Consider the following 16,839-nt stretch of genomic DNA (forward strand, 5'->3'; position numbering starts at 1 on the left):
CCTTTGATATAGATATATATAGTTGGAAACATAAATCCGTCGTAGTAGTAAGGCGCGACAGCCATAGTTGTAGTGTATTGTTGGTACTGTATTATTAGTGTATTATGTATGTTATGTTCAGTAAGGATTAATAAATACTGTCATATTTATACCTATTGTGTAACGTGTGGTTACTAGCGGTAGTTAGTAAGGCGCATGCAGCTAGTTTAGTGGTTAGTGTAAGGCAATCAGTAGCGATTTGTTGTTAAGTAAGGCATAAATAGGCGGAGTTATCATAAGACAACCCACCCCTATTTATGAATATTAATTATTGAGATTTGCATAAATACCAATAATTAATATCCCCTTTAACAGCCCATACATTATATAAAATAACCCACAGAACTACATGATTCACCAATGTAAGAACTACAGATACTGAATGAAGATACTATCATTTTATTTTCAAGTTCATACAGAGAAGTGACAATAACTCTATTAAAGAGTTCCACATGAAGAGATTGAAGTGAAAGAATAATTACTAGTAGAAATATGGAAGTATAACAGTTTAATAAGAAAAAATAATACTGTTATATAAAATTACATTTATGGCCCCTATAGCGAGTGTAAAAGAAAGCATTAATTGGGCCATAAAGATTTAGAGAAAGTAAATATTAAGAACATTCTGATCGATTTATCGTCTGGATAATCTCTTTCCCCTGATGTGTCACTTTACAGGCAAACTTCTCATGTTTCATGTATTCTGTGGAGGACATGCTGAGGAGACTGCTCTCCATGTACAGGTTATCAGCCTGTTTGCTGGCCGGTGTGGTATATATATCAGTTGTCCACTTTTTCTCATCCACCATCCATTCCACTGACGCAATCTTTGGAGTGAAGGCACTCAGAGTGCAGACCACAGTGGCCTTATCTGTCTTTAGCTCTTCATCGGAAGGTTTGTACATAAATACAGATGGAGTCTTCACTTCTCCGGCTGTAAAACAGTAAAACAGTAGTTATAGTAAGTGTATTGTACATGTACATTGTTTAGAATAAGTTCTATTCATTCAAATTTACCTTATGATGATGGCTGACTATATAATTATATATGATATACAGTGTTTTTTACACTGTTTTTTTTTGTTTTTTTTTACGCTGTTAATATAGATATAAAGCAAACAATATTAATAAAATGCAGCTTAAATAGTATTGAATATTACATGAGTTTAACACTTTAAATCTGAAATGTTATATATTCCAAAAATGTATATTCATTATCTATCTATCTATCTATCTATCTATCTATCTATCTATCTATCTGTCTGTCTATCTGTCTATCTATCTGTCTATCTGTCTCTATCTCATTTCTATATTTCTATATTTCTATACATCTATTTTCATTTATTGACATAAAATGACATAAAATGAAGATTACCAACATAAGACATGCTAAACAGCATAATGAAAAAAACTTTCATATAAAATATGATTTAGTAAAAAAAATGTATCTGTAGTTGAATGAACATTGTAGGCCCAATGTTCTGTGTGGAATTGTGAATATGTTGGCATTGTTAATGTATGTTCCTTTTTTTATAACTAATATTTCAAAAAATATGCATAAAATGTATTATATATTAAATTATTCAGATATATTTAGCAAGAATGGCCCCATTGGAGTATCTACATTCTCACATAGAGACAATGGGGATATATCACTTGTAAGCGAGCAGGGTGTTTGTATTGGAAACACAAAGCATTTTAATTTTGGTCTGTCAAAGTGTTTAAATAATACACACTGGGCTACATAATAAACTTGAACTCTGGGTGTTGTAAATTGATGATTTAGTAGATTTCAAGTTCAGTTTTCTTACGTTTTTAATAATTGTTGTTTGACTTACAGTTTTCAATAAATGCAATAAAAAGTCTTCAATAGAAAATTTGAAATATATGGATGAATTTTATGACTTGTAGAGCATGTATTATCAAACATACATTATAAAGGTACTTACAGTGAACGGATAGCGTGGTCCCACCTCCGAAAATATACACACTATAGTACAGACCCATACAAAAACCATGTAACGTGTGTGACAATATACACAGCAGGGCCTCACATACTGTAGGTATATTTTCTGTGAATGTCACTATTAATATCTCTGTTTCTATACTATTTTCTGATAAAATTACAACTATTACCACCCTGGCAACAGCCACATAATCTAGGAGAAAACGTGTAATATTTGATAGATTTGTTCTACAGAAGAATGTTAGAATTGATCCATAACTAGTAACTTACTAGATGCACATGTAATTGATTTTCCATAAGGGCAAGTCTACTGTATGAAAACTCTTTAAATAAGTTAATAATGCCATGCTCGGCTCAGAGGAATATATTAAAAGGATTTAAATGGCTGGACTCACAATTATGGTGCAGTATATTGGGGAAAATGCACAATATATTAGAAAAATATTTCCACTATACAGTGATTAAATATTACCTACATATGTTTACTGAACAAAACATATTAATACTACCAGTAATCAGGGGTGCACCTAGCCTTTCTGCTGCCTGAGGCAAAAATCTAAATGCCCCCCCAAAGCCAATTTCTTAACATAACCCCTTTGCCACAATAAAAGCACTCATTGCCCATGGCCCTTCTGCTGCCCCCCTCCTGATGCTACCTGATGTGATCGCCTCACCTTGCCTCATTGGTGGTGCACCCCTGCCAATAATACTAATATACAAGTAGTACCCAAATAGTACACCACACCATAACCACTACTTCTGGCACTATAAAGTAAATATTATCTCACCGTGCTGTTACCAAATAGAAACCACAATAACAAAAAGCAGTATTACCACCATACAATGGAAGATACCAGGTGAAATACTGTAAATGAATTAAGTACAGATAAATCCAGTGACTCACAGTTGATGGGGCAGATTCATCACATAGATAGTGTATGTTTTAGACTTTTTCAATGGCACTTGCGCAATTTTTTTTGCACAAGTGCTGTTTTTGTGCCAGCCTTGCTACTTTCATGAAAAGGGAACAGGGCTAGGGTGAATTGACAAAGAAATAAAGCAGAAGAAATAGTAGGACGCTGTTAGGGTAGTGCACAACCTCTGGCGTCTGCCACAGCAGAACGGTAGCATTATAATAATAGAAGGATAGCTATTTTTATTGAGCACCGCTCATGGCACAGTTATGTAATTGGTTTTAAAAGGGTACAATAAAAGTTAATTTCTAATCATCTTCTAGTGTCTAGGGCAAGTAGGGTATTACAGAAAAGTTGGCAATAAGGTTGAAAACCACTATTTAATTACATACATTATGACCTAAAATTCCTATTGCCCAAAAACTATATCCTGATACTGTATCTCTTCACAACATGGCTGAGTGTATTAGAGCTATATTACGGAAGATCATTATTCTAAACTCACAGTTTTAAGGAAGTACTGTAGGTTTACAGAGAGAAGAGTCACATACAGAAAGCTGAGTACTTTCAGAATAGTATTAATAGTACAGCTAACATAACATGTCTGAATTGTTCCCCTTAAATTTTAAAGAGTACAGGTGAAATATCCTGGATATAAGTAAACTGTTTTCTTTTTGTATGCTAATGACCATGGTCTGTCATGTAGATGTATAAGTTTATCTATATTGTGTTCTCTATGCTGTTATCTATAGCAGAGACTATGCTATATAATTCATTACGTTTGTATTCTGAAGCATTTCCAACAGGTAACATTTTTAGAACTTTATTAATAATGGTTGATCTGTGAGTCACTAAAAATCTGTTCTTCTTGTGATAATGAAGAAGAAGAGCCAGGAGGACTTATTTTATTGGATTGTTGTAGTGTTGGATTTTCCCTAATGTACATAGCAGCCTATAGCAAAAGAAAATAGTGTTATTCTGAGTCTAAATGAGTAGTAAAACAAGAATACTAAATGTATAATTTTAACATAGGTTCTTGAAACCAAACTATACAGCAATTATTATGAATGGTTTTATTTTACAAAAATAAATGCTATATATACATCTCGAAAGAGAGAGAGAGAGAGAGAGAGAGAGAGAGAGGGAGACAGAAAAACATAGTGATGGTAGAAAGTGATATGATATTATCAACTAAATAACAAATGTAAAGAAATGCATTAATATATGAATATACATGTATGGTATAAAAATAAATATCTAATAATGTTTTCTAATAAAGATAGAACGGAGAGGACGAGGACAAGCCTTGGAAGAGAGAAATTATGGTACTTACTGTGAACGTTAAGCTGGGTTCCACTTCCAAAAAGCCATCACAGTGTTACAGGCCTGTACAAAAACTATAATGTCTAGTCACATACTATAGAGAATGGCTGAGAGTAGGAAACTATAAGATACTTCGCCATATGAGATGATTGCTACTTGTATTGTAGGCCAATGGGGCTCCATTTCTGATCTAAGGTCTACTATTAGATGGGAAACCCAGTGATCATTTTCCAGGAACAGTGGCCTAGATTTACTATGGTGTTTGGGACTTGACCTTGGTGCAAAATATGTCATAATTTGACGAAAGAAGTCATATCTACTCTTTCTTACACTTGATTAACAAGGGGGTATATATTTATTGAAAAGGCATATGAGGGATATGGCTAAGTAGTAAAAGATGAGTGTTGCAAAATGCGTTTTTTTTTTTTTTGCGTCACAATGCGCCAACATTTCTGATGTAAAAATATGAAAGACAGTGAGCTAAAAGATGACCTAAACTTAGAGATACACAATCTAAAGATGCATCAGATCCTGTCACACTAGTAGGAAACCTGGGCCACTTTGTGCTAATTGTTCTTTGTTATAGTACTCCAATGGCCTATAAATATATATATATTTATGTCATATGTATGTGTATATATATATATATATATATATATATATATATATATACATCTTATGTCATATTATTCTGGGGTTTTATAAGGTTGCAATTTGATGCATAATTAGTTTAAAACAAGTTGCCTATTGTTTATGTGGTTCCCAGTTTGTCACTCCCAGTGATTCACAAGAAATATGTTGTGTATGGAATATCAAAATATTCTGAAGAACTGTACTCAGTATGAAGGGCCTCATATCAGTTACAATCTAACATTAAATAGTAGTTTTATGAAATTACAAGCAATGTTTTATGCCTCATTTCTACAGAATAATGTATTTTTATTGCTATCATAGTAAATTTAGACCCAATTTACATTTTGCTGCATTGTCTTGTAATGAAAACTAGGAATGGATTCCCCAAAGACTCTGAAAAACATTCAATTATATTTTATATAATTTATACTGTGCATAATAATTTTTACTGATTGCAACGCGCTGCGGAATATGTTGGTGGCTGCTATATAAATAAAGATTATTATTATTACTATTATTATTATTTGAATTTTGTCTTTTACCACTTTTCTCTATTTGAACACCGCTATAATGTACTGTTCAAGTGTATGGGAATGAAAATTCAGTGGCTTCATGCTGTTCCACCTTTAAGTCCAGCTTGATATATTAAAGGTCACTTTGATCAATGTTAAAATACTATGACTACAAATGAATGACGTCTCCCAATAATTAAAATATTTCTGTGTCTGAACACTGGGAAATATACTGTATCATATTATTTTTTGCTCTCTAAGAAGAAATGGTTGTTGTTGGAATTGTGGTTAATTGTTCTCACCCATTATAATGAATTACTTAGATATACAATATGTTACAAACACATATTGATATATAATAATAATAAAAGGTATTTATGTGCATTATGTGTATTGTGCTGTGTTATGTGATGACTTTTCAGACTTAGCCCACACATTATAGAACATAACCCACAGAACTACATGATTTATCAATGTAAGAACTACAGATACTGAATGAAGATACTATCATTTTATTTTCAAGTTCATACAGAAAAGTGACAATAACTCTTGAAGAGTTCCATATGAAGAGATTGAAGTGAAAGAATAATTACTCTAAGAAATATGAAAGTTTAATAAGAAAAAAGAACAATAATACTGTTATATAAAATTACATTTATGGTCCCTATAGCGAGTGTAAAAGAAAGCATTAATTGGGCCATAAAGATTTACAGAAAGTAAATATTAAGAACATTCTGATCGATTTATCGTCTGGATAATCTCTTTCCCCTGATGTGTCACTTTACAGGCAAACTTCTCATGTTTCATGTATTCTGTGGAGGACATGCTGAGGAGACTGCTCTCCATGTACAGGTTATCAGCCTGTTTGCTGGCCGGTGTGGTATATATATCAGTTGTCCACTTTTTTTCATCCACCATCCATTCCACTGACGCAATCTTTGGAGTGAAGGCACTCAGAGTGCAGACCACAGTGGCCTTATCTGTCTTTAGTTCTTCATCGGAAGGTTTGTACATAAATACAGATGGAGTCTTCACTTCTCCGGCTGTTAGATAAAAAGGTCATAAAAAATTAAAGAGGGTAAAACAGTAGTTATAATAAGTGTATTGTACATGTACATTGTTTAGAATATGTTCAATTTATTCACATTTACCTGATGATGATGATGACTGACTATATATAAATGATATACAGTGTTATTTACACTGTTAATATATAGACATAAAGCAAACAATATTTATTAAATACACCTTAAATAGTATTGAATATTACATTAGTTTAACACTTTAAATCTGAAATTTTATATTTTTCAAAAATGTATTCATTATCTATCTATCTATCTCTATCTCATATCTATCTTTCTATACATTTATTTTCATTTATTGACATTATTAGGAGTACAATAAAATGAAGATTAACAACATAAGACATTTAAAACAGCTTAATGAAAAAAACTTCTATATGAAATATCATTTAGTAATCAAAAATGTATCTGTAGTTGAATGAACATTGTAAGCCCAATGTTCTGTGTGGAATTGTGAATACGTTGGTATTGTTAATGTATGTTCCTTTTTTTATAACTAATATTTCAAAAAATATGCATAAAATGTATTATATATCGAAATATTCCGAAATATTTAGCAAGAATGGCCCCATTGGAGTATCTACATTCTCACATAGAGACAATGGGGATATATCACTTGTAAGCGAGCAGGGTGTTTGTATTGGAAACACAAAGCATATTAATTTTGGTCTGTCAAAGTGTTTAAATAATACACACTGGGCTACATAATAAACTTGAACTCTGGGTGTTGATTTAGTGAAATTGATGATTTAGTAGATTTCAAGTTCAGTTTTCTTACGTTTTTAATAATTGTTGTTTGACTTACAGTTTTCAATAAATGCTATAAAAAGTCTTCAATATAATATATATGGATGAATTTTATGACTTGTAGAGCATGTATTATCAAACATACATTATAAAGGTACTTACAGTGAACGGATAGCGTGGTCCCACCTCCGAAGATAAACACACTATAGTACAGACCCATACAAAAACCATGTAACGTGTGTGACAATATACACAGCAGGGCCTCACATACTGTAGGTATATTTTCTGTGAATGTCACTATTAATATCTCTGTTTCTATACTATTTTCTGATAAAATTACAACTATTACCACCCTGACAACAGATAGCCACATAATCTAGGAGAAAACGTGTAATATTTGATAGATTTGTTCTACAGAAGAATGTTAGAATTGATCCATAACTAGTAACTTACTAGATGCACATGTAATTGATTTTCCATAAGTGCAAGTCTACTGTATGAAAACTCTTTAAATAAGTTAATAATGCCATGCTCGGCTCAGAGGAATATATTAAAGGGATTTAAAGGGCTGGACTCACAATTATGGTGCAGTATATTGGGGAAAATGTACAATATATTAGAAAAATATTTCCACTATACAGAGATTAAATATTACCTACATATGTTTACTGAACAAAACATATCAATACTACCAGTAATCAGGGGTGCACCTAGCCTTTCTGCTGCCTGAGGCAAAAAGTTAAATGCCCCCCCAAAGCCAATTTCTTAACATAACCCCTTTGCCACAATAAAAGTGCTCATTCCCCATGGCCCTTCTACTGCCTCCCCTAATGGTGCTGCCTGATGTGATCGCCTCACCTTGCCTCATTGGTGGTGCACCCCTACCAAAAATACTAATATACAAGTAGTACCAAAATAGTACACCACACAATAACCACTACTTCTGGCACTATATAGTGAATATTATCCCACCGTGCTGTTACCAAATAGAAACCACAATAACAAAAGCAGTATTACCACCATACAATAGAAGATACCAGGTGTACATAGGCACTCTGCAGACCATGAAATACTGTAAGTGAATAAAGTACAGATAAATCCAGTGACTCACAGTTGATGGGGCAGATTCATCACATAGATACTGTATGTTTTAGACTTTTTCAATGGCACTTGCGCAAAATGTTTTGCACAAGTGCTGTTTCTGTGCCAGCCTTGCTACTTTCATGAAAAGGGAACAGGGCTAGGGTGAATTGACAAAGAAATAAAGCAGAAGAAATAGCAGAACGCAGTTAGGGTAGTGCACAACCTCTGGCGTCTGCCACAGCAGAACGGTAGCATTATAATAATAGAGGGATAGCTATTTTTATTGAGCACCGCTCATGGCACAGTTATGTAATTGGTTTTAAAAGGGTACAATAAAAGTTAATTTCTAATCATCTCTTAGTGTCTAGGGCAAGTAGGGAATTACAGAAGAGTTGGCAATAAGGTAGAAAACCACTATTTAATTACATACAATATGACCTAAAATTCCTATTGTCCAAAAACTATATCCTGATACTATATCTCTTCACAACATGGCTGAGTGTATTAGAGCTATATTACTGAAGATCATCATTCTAAACTCACAGTGACTTGTCTACTCATCGATGTTTTAAGGAAGTACTGTAGGTTTACAGAGAGAAGAGTCACATACAGAAAGCTGAGTACTTTCAGAATAGTAGTAATAGTAAACATTGTTATTTTATATGTTAATGACCATGGTCTATTATGTAGCTGTATAAGTTCATCTATATTGTACTCTCTATGCTGCTATCTATAGCAGAGACTATGCTATATGATTCATTACATTTGTATTCTGAAGGATTTCCAACAGCTTACATTTTTAGAACTTTATTAATAATGGTTGACCTGTGAGTCACTGAAATCTGTTCTTCTTGTGATAATGAAGAATAAGAGCCAGGAGGACTGAACCCAGGACTTATTTTATTGGATTGTTGTAGTGTTGGATTTTCCCTAATGTACATAGCAGCCTATAGCACTAAAACATAGTAGTGTTAATCTATGAGTCTAAATGAGTAGTAAAATAAGAATACTAAATGTATAATTTTAACATAGGTTCTTGAAACCAAACTGTACAGCAATTATTATGAATGGTTTTATTTTACAAAAATAAATGCTATATATACATCTCGAAAGAGAGAGAGAGGGAGACAGCAAAACATAGTGATGGTAGAAAGTGAAATGATATGATAATATCAACTAAATAACAAATGTAAAGAAATGCATTAACATATGAATATACATGTATGGCATAAAAATAAATATCTAATAATGTTTTCTAATAAAGAAAGAATGGAGAAGACGAGGACAAGCCTTGGAAGAGAGAAATTATGGTACTTACTATGAACGCTAACCGTGGTTCCACTTCCAAAAATCCATCACAGTGTTACAGACCTGTACAAAAACTATAATGTCTAGTCACATACTATAGAGAATGGCTGAGAGTAGGAAACTATAAGATGCTTCGCCGTATGAGATGATTGCTATTTGTATTGTATGCCAATAGGGCTCCATTTCTGATATAAGGTCTACCATTAGATGGGAAACCCAGTGATCATTTTCCAGGAACAGTGGCCTAGATTTACTGAGGTGTTTTGGACTTGACCTTGGTGCAAAATATTTCACAATTTGACACAAGAAGTCATATCTACTCTTTCTTACACTTGATTAACAAGGGGGTATATATTTATTGAAAAGGGATATGGCTAAGTAGTAAAAGATGAATGTTGTAAAATGCGATTTTTTTTTTTGTGTGTCACAATACGCCAACATTTCTGATGTAAAAACATGAAAGACAGTGAGCTAAAAGATGACCTAAACTTTGAGATACACAATCTATAGATGCATCAGATCCTGTCACACTAGTAGGAAACCTGGGCAACTTTGTGTCAATTGTTCTTTGTTATAGTACTCCAATGGCCTATAAATATATATATATATATATATATATATATATATATATATATATCTTATGTCATATTATTCTGGGGTTTTATAAGTTTGCAATTTGATGCATAATTAGTTTAAAACAAGTTGCCTATTGTTTATGTGGTTCCCAGTTTGTCACTCCCAGTGATTCACAAGAAATATGTTGTGTATGGAATATCAAAATATTCTGAAGAACTGTACTCAGTATGAAGGGCCTCATATCAGTTACAATCTAACATTAAATAGTAGTTTTATGAAATTACAAGCAATGTTTTATGCCTCATTTCTACAGAATAATGTATTTTTATTGCTATCATAGCAAATTTAGACCCAATTTACATTTTGCTGCATTTTCTTGTAATGAAAACTAGGAATGGATTCCCCAAAGACTCCGAAAAACATTCAATTATATTCTATATAATACATACTGTACATAATAATTTTTACTGATTACAACGCGCTGCGGAATATGTTGGTGGCTGCTATATAAATAAAGATTATTATTATTACTATTATTATTATTTGAATTTTGTCTTTTACCACTTTTCTCTATTTGAACACAGCTATAATGTACTGTTCAAGTGCATAGGAATGACAATTCAGTGGCTTCATGCTGTTCCACCTTTAAAGGGTTTCTGTCACCCCACAAAACTCATATTTTTTTTTTTGGATAGTTAGATTCCTTATAGGGCGATATAGGAGAATATAATAGTCTTACTTTCATGCGGCCGATTCTTTAAAAAAAGAACTTTTATAATATGTAAATGAGGGCTCTACCAGCAATTAGGGCGTCTACTTGCGGGTAGCCGCAGCAGCAATCCGCCCCCTCGCCGTGTTGATTGACAGGGCCAGCCGGGATCTCCTCCTCCAGCCGGCCCTGTCAGTAATTCAAAAATCGCGCGCCTCTGGTCATTCGGCGCAGGCGCTCTGAGATGAGGAGGCTCGTCTCCTCAGCACTCCCTCAGTGCGCCTGCGCCAATGACGTCTTCTCTTTCGGTGATGTCATCGGCGCAGGCGCACTGAGGAGACGAACCTCCTCATCTCAGAGCGCCTGCGCCGAATGACCAGAGGCGCGCGATTTTTGAATTACTGACAGGGCCGGCCGGAGGAGGAGGTCCCGGCTGGCCCTGTCAATCAACACGGCGAGGGGGCGGATTGCTGCTGCGGCTACCAGCAAGTAGACGCCCTACTTGCTGGTAGAGCCCTCATTTACATATTATAAAAGTTCGTTTTATAAAGAATCGGCCGCATGAAAGTAAGTAAGACTATTATATTCTCCTATATCGCCCTATAAGGAATCTAACTATCCAAAAAAAAATATAATGAGTTTTGTGGGGTGACAGAAACCCTTTAAGTCCAGCTTGATATATTAAAGGTCACTTTGATCAATGTTAAAATACTCTGACTACAAATGAATGATGTCTCCCAATAATTAAAATATTTCTGTGTCTGAACACTGGGAAATATACTGTATCATATTATTTTTTGCTCTCTAAGAAGAAATGGTTGTTGTTGGTATTGTGGTTATTGTTCTCACCCACTATAATGAATTACTTAGATATACAAATATGTTACAAACACATATTGATATATGATAATAAGAAAAGGTATTTATGTGCATTCTGTGCATTATGTGTATTGTGCTAAGTGATGTGATGACTTTTCAGACTTCATACATAATATAAAATAACCCACAGAACTACATAATTTATCAAATGTAAGAACTACAGATACTGAATGAAGATACTATCATTTTATTTTCAAGTTCATACAGAAAAGTGACAATAACTCTATTAAAGAGTTCCACATGAAGAGATTGAAGTGAAAGAATAATTACTAGTAGAAATATGGAAGTATAACAGTTTAATAAGAAAAAAGAAAAATAATACTGTTATATAAAATTACATTTATGGCCCCTATAGCGAGTGTAAAAGAAAGCATTAATTGGGCCATAAAGATTTAGAGAAAGTAAATATTAAGAACATTCTGATCGATTTATCGTCTGGATAATCTCTTTCCCCTGATGTGTCACTTTACAGGCAAACTTCTCATGTTTCATGTATTCTGTGGAGGACATGCTGAGGAGACTGCTCTCCATGTACAGGTTATCAGCCTGTTTGCTGGCCGGTGTGGTATATATATCAGTTGTCCACTTTTTCTCATCCACCATCCATTCCACTGACGCAATCTTTGGAGTGAAGGCACTCAGAGTGCAGACCACAGTGGCCTTATCTGTCTTTAGTTCTTCATCGGAAGGTTTGTACATAAATACAGAGGGAGTCTTCACGTCTCCGGCTGTTAGATAAAAAGGTCATAAAAAATTAAAGAGGGTAAAACAGTAGTTATAATAAGTGTATTGTACATGTACATTGTTTAGAATAAGTTCTATTCATTCACATTTACCTGATGATGATGACTGACTATATATATATATATGATATACAGTGTTATTTACACTGTTAATATATAGACATAAAGCAAACAATATTTATTGCATACACTTTAATAGTATTGAATATTACATTAGTTTAACACTTTAAATCTGAAATGTTATATATTCCAAAAATGTATTAATAATCTATCTATCTATCTTTCTATACATCTATACATCTATTTTCATTTATTGACATTATTAGGAGTACAATAAAATGAAGATTAACAACATAAGACATGTAAAACAGCATAATAGAAAAAACTTCAGTATGAAATATGATTTAGTAATCAAAAATGTATCCGTAATTGAATGAACATTGTAAGCCCAAAATTCTGTGTGGAATTGTGAATATTAAATATATGAATATTTGTATTGTTAATGTATGTTCCTTTTTTTATAACTAATATTTAAAAAAATATACATAAAATGTATTATATATTGAAATATTCAGAAATATGTAGCAAGAATGGCCCCATTGGAGTATCTACATTCTCACATAGAGACAATGGGGATATATCACTTGTAAGCGAGCAGGGTGTTTGTATTGGAAACACAAAGCATATTAATTTTGGTCTGTCAAAGTGTTTAAATAATACACACTCGGCTACATAATAAACTTGAACTTTGGGTGTTGTATATTGATGATTTAGTAAATTTCATGTTCAGTTTAATAATTGTTGTTTGACTTACAGTTTTCCATAAAAGCAATAAAAAGTCTTCAATAGAAAATATGAAATATATGGATGAATTTTATGACTTGTAGAGCATGTATTAGCAAACATACATTATAAAGGTACTTACAGTGAACGGATAGCGTGGTCCCACCTCCGAAAATATACACACTATAGTACAGACCCATACAAAAACCATGTAACGTGTGTGACAATATACACAGCAGGGCCTCACATACTGTAGGTACATTTTCTGTCAATGTCACTATTAATATCTCTGTTTCTATACTATTTTCTGATAAAATTAAAACTATTACCACCCTGGCAACATATAGCCACATAATCTAGGAGAAAACATGTGTAATATTTGATAGATTTGTTTTACAGAACAATGTTAGAATAGATCCATAACTAGTAACTTACTAGATGCACATGTAATTGATTTTCCATAAGTGCAAGTCTACTGTATGAAAACTCTTTAAATAAGTTAATAATGTCATGCTCAGCTCAGAGGAATATATTAAAGGGATTTAAAAGTTTGGACTTCCAATTATGGTGCAGTATATTGGGGGAAATGTACAATATACAGTGATACCTCGGTTCACGAACTTAATTCGTGAACTGACTCTGGTCGCGAACCGAATTGGTCGCGAACCGAGGCACATTTTCCCATAGGGTTCAATGTAAATCCGGTTAATCCGTGCTGACCTTTTTTTGGGGGTTTTTGAAGCACAAAAATATGAAACAAATTACAATACACATTAGTACAGTATAGTATAGCTCAATGGTTATTTTCTTCACAACCTTGCTGTCACCTTTACTACTGCTCTGCACTTTCTTTTTGCCACCATGCTTGCGCTGCACATTCTTGTCACCTGCATTTCCACTTTGCACATTGTCACTTGCATTTCCACTTTGCACATTGTCACTTGCATTTCCACTTTGCACATTGTCACCTTCATTGCTGCTCCGCACTTTCTTCTTTCCACTATGCTTCTTGGGAGCCATATTGGGTGTCCCGTGAACTGTACAGTACTGTATGTGCTAAAAAGCACACCAAAAATCAAAAAATCACTTAAAATGTTTGCAGAGTACTCACAGTACTTCTTTCTGTGTCTCTTCTTCTCTCCACGGTCTTCCTACAAGAAGTCACGACCATGTGACAGCCTGGAAATAGCATTAAAATGGCCGCGGCTCCTGTTCGTGAACCGAGGCGGAGTTCGTGAACCGGAGCATATTTTTATGAACTTTTCTGTTCGTGAACCGAGTTGTTCGTGAACAGAAGCGTTCGTGAACCGAGGTATCACTGTATTACAGAAATATTACCACCATACAGTGATTACATTTTAACTACATACACATCAGTTCTACCAGTAATTCTAATATACAGGTCCCAAATAGTACACCACACCATAACCACCAAACTATATAGTGAATATAATACCACTATGCTGTTACCAAATGAAAACCACAATAACAAAAAGCAGTATTACCACCGTACAATGGTAGATACCAGGTGTACATAGGCACCCTGCAGGCCATGAAATTCTGTAAGTGAATAAATCCAGTGACTCCCAGTTGATGGGGTAGATTCATCATAAAGATACTGCATATTTTAACTTTTTCAATGTCACTTGTGCAAAATTCTTTGCACAAGTGACTTTTCTGTGCCAGCCTTGCCACTTTCCTGAAAAGGGGAGAGGGCTAGGGTGCGGAGGAGGTGTCTTTCTGTAGCCCTGCCATATTTATCATCTTCTACGGCATTTTTATGGAGTAGAAGAACATCTGGCAACTGGCCTGGTTATCCTTGCCTGGCATACGCCTGGCATGTCTTTTTTGACCAGAGAAGTTCATGGTTCCAGTCTCATCCATTCGGCCCAGACTGCCATGAAGACTTCTTCCAGTTATGTCTTATGACTAGATAAAACAGTCTTGTTTTGCAGAGTTTGCTGCACAGAAATCTTTCTCTCCTCGCTTTTCCAGCACCCTTATTTTTTTCCTATCTGCACAAACTCCCCAATATATACTGCTATCCCCAACCCAGGCCCTGTTACTGCCCCATTTGCTGTTATTTCTGAAGCTGCTATGCAGCACAGTGCTCCCAAATATAGTATTTTAGAAATCATGTTGTCATATCTATAGTTAGAAGCTCACTGAAACAGCAAATAACAATAGGTATTCACCCCTAGTTAGTTAACAAATGATATAAAGATGGTTGAGGATGCTAAAAACACAAAAAGTGTTTTTAGCATCCCCAACCATCTTTATATCATTTGATATCTATAGTTAGCCCCAAAAATGATTGCACTCAATTTCAAACCTGCAGGTTTATTTTGGGTAGGAATTAACAAGGAAATATGGTAGCAGAAATGAGAAATTATCAATCAGGTTTAGAGCTTAAAGTAATATTTCTGTGGGTCTCATGCATACAGCAGTGTTCACACCTGTTATAAGGAGACACATGGGGTCTCTGCGGCTTTATACTACAGTACATGATACTGCACACTTTTATGAAAATATTATCTCTAGGAAGCAAAAGAATATTTCCATAATATGGCATCCAATGATGTATGTCATGATTGTATGATTCTGGCAGAAAAAAACTCTGTCTTCATGTAGGAGGCACATAAGAGCCATGTAGTTGTCAATGAGTTCAATTTTAAAGCTCCAAACAGCTTTGAAATTGTATAGAACCACATTATGCTCATATGCATAATGCTGGTATACTCAGCTGTGTGTACAAATTATTCATACAGTTGTATATAGTCTGTGGTTAGTGTCATAACTCATGTTTTTGAATTTTGGTGGTCAGGGATTAGAGACCTTGTGTATCTCCATGATAAAAAGCTACACCTATACATTTTCTTGTATTTTTTTCCCTGTATATCATTTGCATATTCTATATTTTACAATTTTTGGGGTTTTCATTAAACAAACTTGTGCACAGCCTGTCAAATCAGATCAAAATACCGTGATGTATCACGTAAAAATGCAAAGTTATAATCTATAGAAAAGGATTCAAGATAAGCTTTGGAAAAACGGAATGGTAGATGGTAAGGTTGAACAATTGATTTTTAGCATGTAAAACTAAAAAGTGTATTAAAAATACATTTGCGTAGATAAATAATTAATCTATATTGATATCTACTTCATATCCATAATAAGATGAACAATTGTACTTACCTCACTGAGGCCATCATCTATATCATTGTTCTCCCAGTGAGCTAACTGTACTTAGATTTCTAGTACATCTTTCTATGTCATACATAACACATCATGCATGGTAAAGTGACTGTTGCTGACAGAGGTAGGAGATCTGCACTACTGGCAGAGCAGTCATATGCAGAACATGTGTCTGGTCATTAGAGACTCTTCAGCAATTCTTAGAGGTTAAGTATATGATGATGATAATTTTCTTCTACAAAATGTCTACATGTAGCCTGAGGCTCCATGGGGTGCATGACATTAAGATGGCAATTGACATGAGTGCATTTAAAGGTGCAAAAATCCAACATGCCGGCTCTCTGAGG

The 16,839-nt window shown here is 34.1% G+C and overlaps 1 protein-coding gene and 1 long non-coding RNA gene across 2 annotated transcripts in view; one reads left to right on the forward strand and one right to left on the reverse strand.

The window, feature by feature from the left end:
- Nucleotides 1–365: 365 nt before the first annotated feature.
- Nucleotides 366–6,154, forward strand: LOC120988726. The gene is made up of 3 exons (XR_005776172.1): nucleotides 366–484; nucleotides 4,972–4,981; nucleotides 5,998–6,154. It is a non-coding gene; the product is annotated as an uncharacterized LOC120988726 (long non-coding RNA).
- A 5,788-nt stretch (nucleotides 6,155–11,942) lies between these two features.
- Nucleotides 11,943–16,839, reverse strand: part of VPREB3 (V-set pre-B cell surrogate light chain 3) — a 65,179-nt gene continuing 60,282 nt past the window's right edge. Inside the window, exons 3-4 of the mRNA XM_040419671.1 lie at nucleotides 13,440–13,477; nucleotides 11,943–12,499 (exon numbers count right to left, since the gene is read on the reverse strand). Coding sequence (XP_040275605.1) covers nucleotides 12,180–12,499; nucleotides 13,440–13,477 — 358 coding nt within the window. The 3' untranslated portion in view covers nucleotides 11,943–12,179. The remainder of the gene's footprint in view (nucleotides 12,500–13,439; nucleotides 13,478–16,839) is intronic.

Source organism: Bufo bufo, chromosome 2, assembly GCF_905171765.1.
Source record: "Bufo bufo chromosome 2, aBufBuf1.1, whole genome shotgun sequence".
Classification (NCBI taxonomy): Eukaryota; Metazoa; Chordata; class Amphibia; order Anura; family Bufonidae; genus Bufo; species Bufo bufo.